General features: G+C 38.3%; 1 protein-coding gene across 1 annotated transcript in view; it reads right to left on the reverse strand.

The window, feature by feature from the left end:
• LOC111866877 (tudor domain-containing protein 7) overlaps positions 1 to 11,939 on the reverse strand; it is a 45,586-nt gene extending 33,647 nt beyond the window's left edge. Inside the window, exons 1-4 of the mRNA XM_033752446.1 lie at positions 11,883 to 11,939; positions 11,133 to 11,200; positions 5,339 to 5,439; positions 1,509 to 1,729 (exon numbers count right to left, since the gene is read on the reverse strand). Coding sequence (XP_033608337.1) covers positions 1,509 to 1,729; positions 5,339 to 5,439; positions 11,133 to 11,200; positions 11,883 to 11,939 — 447 coding nt within the window. The remainder of the gene's footprint in view (positions 1 to 1,508; positions 1,730 to 5,338; positions 5,440 to 11,132; positions 11,201 to 11,882) is intronic.
• Between the last annotated feature and the right edge of the window lie 1,104 nt (positions 11,940 to 13,043).

Here is a 13,043-nt window from a genome sequence, read left to right on the forward strand (position 1 = left end):
GTGGCCACGTTGCATCATAACTACTGCGTAGTTGACCTCGGGAATGTTTGCTAGCTTAGCCAGTAACATGATCACGCTCATTTTCTGTCACACCCTAAAGAAAAAAACAACCGGTCCGCAATGTGTTAAAATAACAGTTGGGACATAGGATGGTTTAGTCAGTACGGCAACTAGGCTACAGGTTGGCCAATGAAGGAACTGGGGTTGATTCTCAGCAGGCATACAAGAATATTCTCTAGTCTACAATGCTCAGACTGGGGTCCACACAGTCTCCAATCCAGTGGATACTGAACACTCACTGCCACCTTGTGCCAAGGTAACAAATGTATGAACCCTTCATCTCTACTCGTCCATTATATCTTTAAGGTACCTCATCACTGTATGATGTATGGCAAAAGTCCTGACTTCCTTCGACATGTGTCACAATAAATCAACATTCTCTTCTGCCTCCTTTCATTTCTCTGTTGGAGCAAACTGTACGATCCATTTTTACATTTCCATCATGTGCCTAAATTAGGTGCAGTTTGCCACTTTTGTCTTTACATTTGTTGAACTTGGTCTTACTCTCTTGGGTCATTTTGTTTCGAAAGTTTCCTACAAATTTTTCAATCACATTCTTATGGAACTCCAGGTGAGACAAAGTTGGAAGTTTTGCTGACTGCCAGTTCATGCTGTGCAGGTTCTTTTTTTACTTACATAGCTGTTAGTTTCAGCAGCTGTTGCTTCAAAGTTGCAATAAAATCAGCATAAAAAATCTGTGTGTAGAAACAGGCATCTGCCTGCTTCGAGGTGGTTTATAACCAGATGAGGCATGAAATGGTATCATATAGAGATTATGGTCATTTTGTTCCCAGAAAGCCCGATCTTCATTATCATCGTCTTTCTCATTGTTGCCAGGTCCACTTATTTTAGAAACCATACAATAAACTATATCAATATCTGAATCCTGACTAAATTCACTGGAAGAATCCGAGTCATTATGCAATTCTTCATGGACTGATGGCTGGCCGATGCACGGCCACTGGAAGACGCCACTGGAATATTACTACAGGGGAAAGTTACACACAGACCCTCTGCAAACTCTATTAAAAATTCCCAAAAGTACTAAGATGAAACGTTTGTTAAAAACAGTGCAAAGAGGAAGGCTTGAACAACACACCGACACTGTTTGCCCCCCTTAGACTGACTCTGAAATGTCTAAAACATTAACTAAACATGTGGCAGACAGAGTTCAACGTAGGACCCCAAAATGTGGAATTTAAAGTGTCGTACTCAATCCGGCAAAGAATCAATTTTAACAGAAAATATATAATGCAATTAACTTTAATACAATTCATCTGAGCTGTTTACAAATCCTAATTTCTTTTTGTTTTAGACAATTTCATATTTCAGTCTTCACTAAAAAAAATGTAATTAAAAAATCCACATGTAACTGTGTCAATAAACTTCTGCATTAGATGAAGTTCTAGGGGAAACCTCTAATAAAGTGATTTTATAATGGTACTCACATATTTTCGTGTAGACTTAGATTTTCTTGAGGGAGACTTCTGCTTAGAAATCAGTGTAGATATATGTTCTGTGTTCTTATTTGGAATGGCGTTTAAGATCATTTCCCCGCCACGGCCAAGTTTGACTGTGATATCGGGCAAACTATTCAAGAACTGCTCAAGGGTCTCATATCCCAGTTCCTGATACGGGATCTTGGTACCAGCTAACAGTTCATAGTCACCTGCAGTGAAAACAAAGCAACCTGTTATTTTTAAGCCTTTTCAATTCTAACAGAAGTGTGAAAAATACTTCGGTCTCTGGCTTGATGGACCAATGTTACACTTGGTTTTTATTATAATCCTAAAATCTATGATTTAACATAAATCTAGAAATATAGATATGCAGGATTAGGCAGCTTTCATCGTCTTTTGTATCTTTGATATTTTAATCAATTCAGCATTAACTTCTTGACAGCACTGACCATGAAGATGACTGTCTCTCCTAGGACATGAAACCATGTAATACAGTACTGTTCTGGGTACTCTGAAGATTCTCAATTAAATTAATTTTCTAACAGTATTCAACAATGGGGCTGGTCACGGTAGCCCAGCAGTCTAAGGCACGCACTGTCTTCACTCGCTCGGAAGCCGGGATTGTGTGTTCGAATCCCACTCAGGGCATGGATGTTTAGTGTTTTGTCTGTGTGTGTGTGTGCATGCGTGCATTTTTTCTGTGTTTGTGTAGAGGTAGAAGCCTTGGAATGAGCTTATCACCTGCCCAAGGAGTCCGACCGAATGTCTAAGATCTAGTTAACCAAAGTGAAATGGAGAGTTTCACGGAGGTAGGCTGTAGCGCCAAATGAAAAAAAAAAAGTACCAATGTGAGATTCCTTTTAATATAATTACATTCTATGTTATCAGTGATTAGGCCATGGGTTGATGATCTTGGAACCAGGGTTCAATTCCTGGCAGGGGTAAGATATTTTTCTCTACTCCATGGTACACAGACTGGCTCTTGGGCCCACCAAGCTCCCTATTCAGCGGGCACCATGGGCTCTTTCTAAAGAGTTAAACGAGCCATGGTGTGAAGGCAGCCACTTACCTCCATCTAGTGCCAAGGTTGAGTATTTGCACCTGTACCTCCAATTAAGGAAGAGAAGCTGTTAAAACCAGTCCTCATGAGTAATGAGATAGAATTACACTGATGTGCCAGCTGATGAATCCCCTCTGCAAAAAAAAGCTCTCTGGGCTGCAGCTGGAACCACGGCACCATCATGGCATTAACGTCCTCGTTCAACCCAAATCTACAGCTCTTTTAACACTTTCTTCAAGGAGTTAGTCACAAGATGACAGGTCCAGTCTATATCAACGATGATCTAACATCCTACAGTCCTTGCCAAAGTGAGTCACACGGGGACAGGTGCTGCCACACAACACGATAACATTCCTCATGAGCATGTCAAGCCACTTTCTCTTGATGACGGTATAAAGATTTCCGACGGTTCCACAACGGCACCATGTTTGCAGAGGACGTCAGGGTCCTAGTACCTTATAGTTGAGGGTCACATATTTGGATAAGGTGAAGGTGTCACAACTGCTGTGATGCAATGGTTCCAGAGAGAGTTCTTTTCAGAAAGAATCAATTGGCTGGTATGTCAATTCGATGCCTCTATCAAAATGCCCATGAGAACCATCTTTAATGGCCTCTATCCCTTTACCCACAACAATCCACAAATAAGAAGAATGCCGTCTTCTGGGATGTAGCACCATAAAGATCGTGTGTGAACCGCAGTTCCTCCAAAATATCGGTAAACACAAGACCTACATGGCGCCACATTCCAGAAGAAGGCATTCTTCACAGTCAATGCCTTGAAAACCTCAAATCTTACATAATCCATAAATAAGTTTTACTAAAAAAACTCAAATACAGGTAAAGGAAAGGAATTTCATTAATATACACTGGCAAACAATTGTGTTGTGTCCACATTTTGCAGTCTGCTCAGAGTCAAATTTTATTAATCCAGACTGAAAAACATTTTTGTGTTATATGTTTGGCATTTTGCTCTTTCACCTTCACTTTCACTTTATTTTAAATTCCATATATCCTTTTCAGGTCATGCATGCCATAGGATATAGAACATGTCAAAATACGTGAACACATACATGAAAACAATGGACCCATCAACATGCAGTACAGTCACAATACAAAATTTGTACATAAAATGTTCAAATATGATCCAATTTATGCAGATATATGATTATTGNACTCTTTATTGATCGTGGAAGATGACTGAACACTTCGGTACCTGTCATATAGGCTCCTTTATTAAATTTTGAAGTACTCACACTAGGTACATGTAAATTACCTTGGGATCTAGTTGTATATTCATGAATCTCGTTATTAAAGTTAAATAAATGTTTATTATTAATTATATATAAAAGTAGTGAGTATATATACTGATAATATAATGTCATAATTCCCAATTTCTTGAAAATATCCCTGCAAGAATCTCTATGTTTAGTGTTTGTTACGATTCTAATACTTTTCTTTTGCAAGATAAACACTTTCCTGGCATGTGAGGAGACACCCCAGAAGATTATACCATAACTCATGATGGAGTGTACATAAGCAAAGTAGATTGGCCTTAACGTTGCAAATGATACAATATCTTTTATATTTCGCAATGCATAGCACGCAGAGGATAATCTACTGATCACTAGGTCAATATGCTGTTTCCAAGACAATACATCATCAGTAATCAAACCAAGGAACTTAGTTTCTGTTACATTTGAGATTCTTTCCTGATCATAATTAATTTGTGTCATGTTACAATTCATGGACTGGAACTCTAAATATTGAGTTTTATTGAAATTTAAGGTAAGTAAATTAACATTAAACCAAGTGTTTATATCTTTAAAAAGTTTGGTTAAGATTTGTTTCAAAGTTTACATTATTAATATCAGTAATTATATACTGGTGTCATGGGCATATAAAACCCTGTTATTATCCTTATTTATTATTTTAGGTAAATCATTTATGTAAAATAAAAAAAGCAGGGGGCCGAGAATTGAGCCCTGTGGGACTCCACATTTAACTATTTCCCACTTATATGAATTCCTACTATCAGTTATATGTCCAAAAACAACTGTGTGATGTCTACCAGTTAGATAAGATTTAATTAGTGTTTTAAATATACCTTCTATTCCATAGAATTCCAGTTTATCCAACAAAATTCTGTGATTTACACAATCAAAAGCCTTTTGCAGGTCACAAAAAATACCTCCTACATTATGCTTATTATTCATGGTTGTGAAAATACTATTAATCAATGAAAATTCCGCCTTCTCAGTTGAAAGATGTGCTCTGAATCCATATTGTTCCTGAGCCAAGATACTGTTAGCTTCAATATGAGTGATTAACCTCGATAATAAACAAGTTTTTCAATAATTTTTGAAAAGGAAGTCAACAACAAAATGGGCCTGTAGTTGGAGATTTCTTGTATGTTGCCTTTTTTAAAGCAAGGTTTAACTATGGCAAATTTTAATCGATCTGGAAATACACGAGTACTCGGGATCGCATTACAAATATATGTTAATGGTGAGATTATAAATGGAGATGTTACCTATCAGAAGAGCCATCAGATATGACCAGTACTCTATTCTTACACTACAATGAGACAATGCTCTTCCCGCATTTCATACCTGTACTCTATGTACTCTATTTGTACACTACAATGAGACAATGCTCTTCCTGCATATCATACTTGTACTCTATGAACAAAAGAATCATTTAAATTTTCAGTGTGTTAAATAGTAATGAAATAGCGATTGATAATGTAAGTATTACTTACGATTAAGGTTGCTTAATGGAATGCCATATTTTGAGGATATCAGGCATGCTCTCAGCATGCTGACCACCTCATCTCTGTCTATTTCAGCCATTTCCTCCTTTCTAGAAAGAAAAGGAACTCATTTAGTACCTCTGAAACACATTTCTAAGAACTCATTTTAATGAACGCCTCCCCATATTTTCAACACCTGAAATGTGACATACAGTACATACACGGTTTTTTTTCTTCCTTTGTTGACCAGTTCACAACTCTGCACTTTAGTGACCAGTGCACTGCTTGCTGCAAGGCACTGCAGACAGATCATAAACAGACTCACAAACACCCATGCATGAACTGCCCTGTGAAACATAATACCATCAAACAGCCCAGAATTACTTCCCTTCATTCCAAATGTTATCAGCCTTCAGGTATGCTGATTCATCGGCAAAATTCGTATGCGCTATGCAGTATGCAACGCACTGATCACAGTAAAAAGTAGAGTCATGGAACCGGTCAACAAAGTAAAAATCCTCGCTACAGATGCAGGCAATGGGGAATCCTTAATACAATTACAAGAACTTAATGAACCACTGTCTGCCAGATTTCAAGGAATTACTATTCGGAATGTTAAATTAGTACACCCTTATGTGAAAACAATACCATACAGTCTGGTATAATTAACAAACTACTGCCTCTGTGGTCTAGTGGTCAGAGTTCCTGGCCACAGATCCAGAGGTCTGGGTTCAATTCCCAGCACTACCAGATTTTCTGAGGAGTAGTGGGTCTGGAACAGGGTCCACTCAGCCTCGTGTGGATAACTGAGGAGCTATTTCAAGGAAATAGCGGCTCCAGTCTATAGAACCAAGATTAATGGCCGAGGGGATTCATGGCACTGACCATGCATCACCCTCTATACGCTAAAGTTGGCACTAACTTCGCAGACAAATGGCAGTCACTTGGTAGGTATAGGTCACGTGCGCACTAAAATCACTTTTTTTGTTTGTTCCTTAATCCTTTAATGAATAATGGTTACTGTGTGTACCACCTACTTTAATATAAAAAGCTCTTCATTTCTACAAATACTGGGCTGCATATGATTCTCAGTGCAAATGTCAATTACCTCCCTAAACAGCATTATGCGCTTCATCTCTGTAATGTAGCGTGCTGTCTGTGTTCTGTGAAATGAATTTCTAAATAGTATTTAGAAGCAGGATTTCAGGTTCTCATACTGGTAACTGATGAATATGGTCTTCTGGGCTGTAACATCATGTAGTTTGGAGACTGCAAGATGTTTCAAAGGAACATGATGCTTCCATCTTCAGGGTTAAAATGTGTAAGGTGATGAAGTGGACTGGTAATATGGGCTGACTGAAAGGAAGACGGTCCCTCAGACCCACGAGTTGGGTTCAGAAAATTGGGCACAATCTGGGTCAATGGGAACAGAAGGTAGAAAAACAACCCTTTTCAGTAGCACATTATATTTCTTTCATAACAGAAGGGAAATGGGACTGTGAGAAAAAAAATTGCCCTTTTCAAGGACACAATACTGTTTCTCAAAACACCAACCCTGAACATGGAGATAGCATATTCCTCCAAAACATAAGTGTCCTCCTACAATGAATCTGATCTGTTTCATTCTGGTCCCTCACACTAACAATATCATGAAAAGTTAAACAGTTCTGTCTAGTGTGACTTGTGAAGAGTTTTCTTATTTCAATTATTTATGCCCTGTCACACTAGACGAAACTGTTTAACTTTTCATGATCCTCCTACAACGTTTTGAATAATCACTGTAGTAAAGATTTCAAGAAGGCTGCCTTGTACAATTGAGCCAATTCCCCACCCTACACACTTCACTCCTGAAGATGGAGGCAGCAGATACATCCGAAATGTCAATATCCATCTACGTGATCCATGGCATCACACCCCAAGAAAACCACAAATCTGAATAATCACTGGCATGAAAACCTCAAAATTTATATGCAGTGAATATCTTGGATGTCTCAGTGTTTTAGTCTGTTCGTATGAAGGGTTCGGTATCTTATGCCAGCTGAAGAGACGTCCACCTATATTCACCAAAATTCATAAACATGCTGCTGGATTCACTATACATAACCAGGTTCTCCTCTCACATTTCAAGTGCCAAGGCCATGGGAATGATGATTATAATTGCAGAAATGTAGGTCTACCCCCTCCCTAGTCATGCCTTGTGCCAAAGGCTGATGAACTGTAATGCAAGTGTTAAACTTTCTCTTCTGATACATCTGCCCTCCTTTACTGGAAACTCAGTAATGCAACCACTGAGGTATGAAGCCAACCTGGACCTCACATACTTGTGAGGCACATATATTTGCAAAGTCCTTTTTGTGAGGTTGCATACTTCTGTTGTATAGCCATTCACACCAGAGATGACTCATTTCACGTGAAATAAATGACTGCTTTGGCATCACCAATTTATCTCATATATTTTTTCTTGGAATTCAGTAATATTTTATATTAAAATGCAGAATAAAGGAATTACTTGATGTTTTCCACATTTGTCAGAGGTTAAAAAAGGTATGGAAAAAAGGAAACAATAATGAAAAGTTTAATATTTTATGCCTAACTCTATAAATACTGCAAATATGGAGATGATCCAGATATCTTCATAACACACTTCTTCATACATAGCAATATCAATACAAATTAATCAGCAGCACCATAAAATCCAGCAATCACTCGCCAACCATAGAGGTCATGTTCCTGAAATATACCACAACTGTGAAACCACAGCCGACCTTATGGGTAGCTGTAGGTTAGGGACACAACAGCCTATGGTTACACTAGCTCATGGAGCTGAGCCCTTCTTGAGAAGCAACCAGTACATAACATAAGATAGTAACAGGAATATTTGTATATTACAGACAACACATGAACAACGATAAAAACAAGAAGTGGCCGCTGCAGCGCCGTAGATATAGGGCATGTACCCTGAAAAATTTTAACTAAAAATTTGAAAAAGAAAGAACAGAGATCTTATAGACATTTTAACTTGAATTAAGTTTTAAAAAGTGCTAATTTAAAAATCAAATCGACGCGTGTAGATTAACAAAGATTTTATACAATTAGAAAGACTGGTAATTTTAAATTTTAACAAGCAGTGTAACAGCTACGTGAGTGATACACACCTGATGATGGCCATTTAGGGCCGAAACATGTAGTGAGGAGGAGGAAAAGAAGTAAAAATTACAATAAAATTTGTTGCACTTAAGACGGTATTTATCCATATATATTGTGTGAGTGTAACAGGATGCTGAAATATAATATTGTAAACAGTGGTTCATTACCGTGTTCATAAGAGCCCTCCACTGGTCCCCATCCTGAGCCACATCAATCCAATCCATATCATCCCATACTATTTCTCTAAGATTCATTTTAATATTGCCCACCCACCTATGTCTTGGTCTTCCCAGTGGTCTCCTTCCTTCCAGCTTTCCCACCAATATCCTATATGCATTCCTATTCGCCCCCATTCGTGCTGCATGCCCTGCCCATCTCATCCTCCTTGACTTGATCAATTTAATTGTACCTGGAGAAGATCCAACCTCCTGTCACTTCATCCCTCTTCAGTCCAAATTTTCTCCTCAGCACCCTGTTCTTCAACACCCTCAGTCTATGTTCCTCCATTAAAGTCAGAGACTAGGTTTCACACCCATACAGAATCAAAGAAAAGATTATAGTTTTATATATTCTAATTTTTATGTTTTTAGACAACAGACGAGAAGACAAGAGGTTCTGGACTGAATTGACGCAAGCATTACCCGAGTTCACAGCTTCTGGACTGAATGGTAGCAAGCATTACCCGAGTTCAATCTCCTCTTAATTTCCTCCTGACTCAGGTTTCCATTTGTTAACAGTCTATGGTTACATTCATAAAAGTCTAACAAGTTACCTGTCCCTTCAGTAAATACCTAAATATATGTAACAGCATGTTTAAAGATTGAAAATGTTCAGATAACATGTTAATTAAAACAACAAATCCATCAATCTTACTGTTTACCTTCAGGACACTAAGTACTGAAAGTTTGTCCATGAAACGTGTGACTATAATGATGACTGTTTCCACACACCAATGACTTTTCACAGTGCAAGCACAAGTTAAAAATCATTGCTACATAAAGCCAAACAGGTGGGATAGCTCCAGTGGGCTGGACAGTCAGGGTTCAATTCTCGGCTGGGGCAAGAGACTTTCCTCTTCTCTAAAGCATCCAAACTGGCTCAGGGGCTAACTCAGCCTCCTAACCAATGGTTCCTGAAGGCTCTTTCCCTCTGGGGTAAAGCGGACAGGGCGTGAAGCTGACCACTCAAATCCATCTACGGATGAAGTCAAGAATGGTGGAACTGTACTTCCAATCCCCATAAAACTTCATGGCATACTGCTTAATGAAGTTACCATGGGGACTTCACCTGTTTTACATAAAGCCAAATATTTTGATGGCAAAACTGAGTACAAATGAATTATTGGGAACACCTGAAATTGGTCATTGGTGAGGAATTTCGGCAATATGATTAATATAATAATAATAATTACCTGACTGTTGAGGAAACTGTTGTTTTCTATACATTTTCATCTCCAATAAGATATATGGTACAACACTTCACCCGCCATTTTTCATTAAAATAATTCACACTATAACACTCAATATTAATCATAATGAAACATTATATTTTTAATGGTCTGACAATGCTACAATCTATAGAGCTATATCACCATTGGTATGAGTGGGGGCCATACATATCCTTGTACTGCACATTCCAAAAACATTATCCTACACCTCTTGGTTTGTGCCAATTTCTGAACACATACAGAACTGGTAGCATTTTGTACTGACGGATGATATGTCTTTCTGTCACTCATTCTGTCATTTGTTTTTAGTGGAGCTAGAAACCATGAAGATGGAAGCTGCACTTGTTACAAACTGATTTGAAATTCATGTCTCTCTTAGACATTTCTCATTAAGTATTCCTGTTCATTTGAAGGGTGATGACCTCCTGTAGCCTGTGCAGATTTCTACATAAGCAGAGCATCCAGCACACAGTAGTTCTTTCTGCCAATAATAACAATGAGACAGGATAGTGCAGTGTGTATAGTGATAAATCTATGGACTGCTGATTGAAGAGCAAATGCATTCAATTCCTTGAATTACGTGAAAGAAAATCCGGTATTCCTATACAACAGAAACATAATAAAAAACGGAGCAATCAAGATTTTCCCTTTCATGGCAAATTTAAGTTATTTATTTTTGGGGCTCCAGGTTGACTGGCTTATGGATAACTTGAAATATAGCTGCGAGTATGGCAATTGCACTTTTGATAACATAAAGGTCATTGCTCAGTCTGTAGTTCAATATTCAACGGACATGTCATTTCCAGTTTAATGTATGGTTTCATTAAATCGATGTGTCGTGCAAATGCTTCGCCAACTATAAACACTATGGACATTTCTGGTGACTTTAGCAAGGATTCCCGTCTGAGAATGCCTATAGCATTCAGCTTGAAATATTTCCCAGAACTTCCTATGATAAATACATTCCTTTTGTTTTGTAATCCGTTCTTTCATTACATACCCGCGTTTTACGTTCATCGTCAGTCCAACATTTAAGAAAAAAATGCCAACACATGCTTTACATTTTTTGTCAACTTACAACTTGATTGTAGAAAACAACAATACAAACTGTGAGTTAAAAATATAGATGCAAATACGGACTGTAAATATTCATTTTCTCAGATCAATACTGAAAAAGTATAACAATAAATACTATCATTTCATACTGACCGTGTGTAGAGCGCTGTACACTCCTTCGAAAACAATAATGTGCATTTAACTGACAAAACACAGCAATTCTGAACAAAAACTAAAATATACAATCTTAAATTTATCCTTTATCCATAGTGTTACACTACGTACCTACTACTGATCTCAAATGTACGCTGTATCACTTTATTAAACTTCACATTTACTATGCACCACTTCTCATATTATCTACCCTTCACACACACATACGAAAACACACCTCTCCATCCTCTCCATGCTCTCCATACACTCGGCCAAGCAACGAGTATAAATTCCAAAGCACGGTTTACCTCCTAATTCTTCGTGATTTCAGACACGAGAAACACGGTTTTGTTTGCGCATGTGAAACTCATGCAAAGACACTTTAGTTCACAAAAGTAATAAGCGATTTTCAGGCTTCCGATTAATTATTTTTTTCATTGCATCTCAATATTGGATCTTCGGTGTTTAAGACGAACACTCACTTAAGGCTTAAGAATACGTTAACTTTCGTCTGGTATGCGACGTCGTGTAGTCTGGTAGACCTCGGTAGCGCTCTGTAGGAATTTCAAATATCGCAATGACACTTTCAGAAAGCATACAGTAATTCGCCCTAAATTTTCGTCATTCTTCCTGTAACGCTACTAAATGTGTAAACTCAACAATTCTTCAGATGGCTGCAGAGTATAGCAAGCATAAAATGCAGCACGAATTCACGAATTCACGAACTTCACGAACAGCCCCGTTAAATACCATGTTATTGGTGGGCAACATGGCCGCCATGACACCACGGTACAATGATGCTGCCATCTCTACGAATCCTACATTAACTAAATTGAAAATGGCCGACAGGGCCGAGACCACAATCGGTAAGAAGGTATGCTAATATAGAAACTATTTTGAGTGTTTCCCCCAATGCTTTCATCGCTAGAATAGCAACAAATACTTTTACAACCAGATCTCTTGTGCTGCAGAGGGTTCCCCCCAAAACTATTACTGAACTGTGTTCAGTATCACTAGTCAAAGAGGATGAGGTTGGCAGGGCATGTAGCACGAATGGGGGAGGCGAGGAATGTTGTTCACTTAGGTATCATTTTAATCTAGTAGGGTTTTTCTCAAGTCTGTCTGGTAATTACTACATATAAAAATAAATATTTAGGACTGTGCATGTGCTTCTACCAGCAAAGTTTTAATGCCCGACTGGCCAAAACGGGATACTTTGGCCGCGGCGACTATACTCATCACTGGCACAAACGGGGCCCTTCGGACGTTAAAGGTTAAACACAATGTTTAAATTGTTTAAGCGCCCTATCAGGAACGGACATTTAAACGCAGAGTAGCAGCGGACATTTAAATAAACTCCAGCCAGCTCAAGCTTACCACCATTTCAGAAGTTCGGAGTTTGAAGGTTAAATAGCTGATTAATATCAAGGGTGGCCGGTGGTCTAGAGTTAAGGTGTACTGTTTAAAAGTTATGAGATTCGAAGACATAACTATTTTGTGAAAAAAAGAACGTAAGAAATTTGTGCATGTAGGAAGCAAGTGGTACTGCATGAGGAAGGTGAAGGTAACAAATTTGTATAGATCTGGTGGTACGTGGGTAAGACATTGGCGAAGTGTTGGGAAGGTACGGGGTTCGAGACGACAGTGTCTTTTGTCAATAGAAATTGAAAAGTGAATAAATAAATACGATTTTTCTGCAGCTATAAACCAAGTCGTAAAATATAAGGACGATCGCAGACATTTACGTCATGGATGTTCTGGTGGTCTAGTGGTAAGGCACTGGCGTTGTAAGTATAAGGTTCATGGTTCGAAAACACTAGTCTATTTGTAATGAAATTTTTATGGAATTATATAGCGAGATGTAATATAAGAGGAAGATTAAAGGCAAAAAATTTCCGTGGCATTGGTAGC

Source organism: Cryptotermes secundus, unplaced genomic scaffold, assembly GCF_002891405.2.
Source record: "Cryptotermes secundus unplaced genomic scaffold, Csec_1.0 scaffold673, whole genome shotgun sequence".
NCBI classification, from domain to species: Eukaryota; Metazoa; Arthropoda; class Insecta; order Blattodea; family Kalotermitidae; genus Cryptotermes; species Cryptotermes secundus.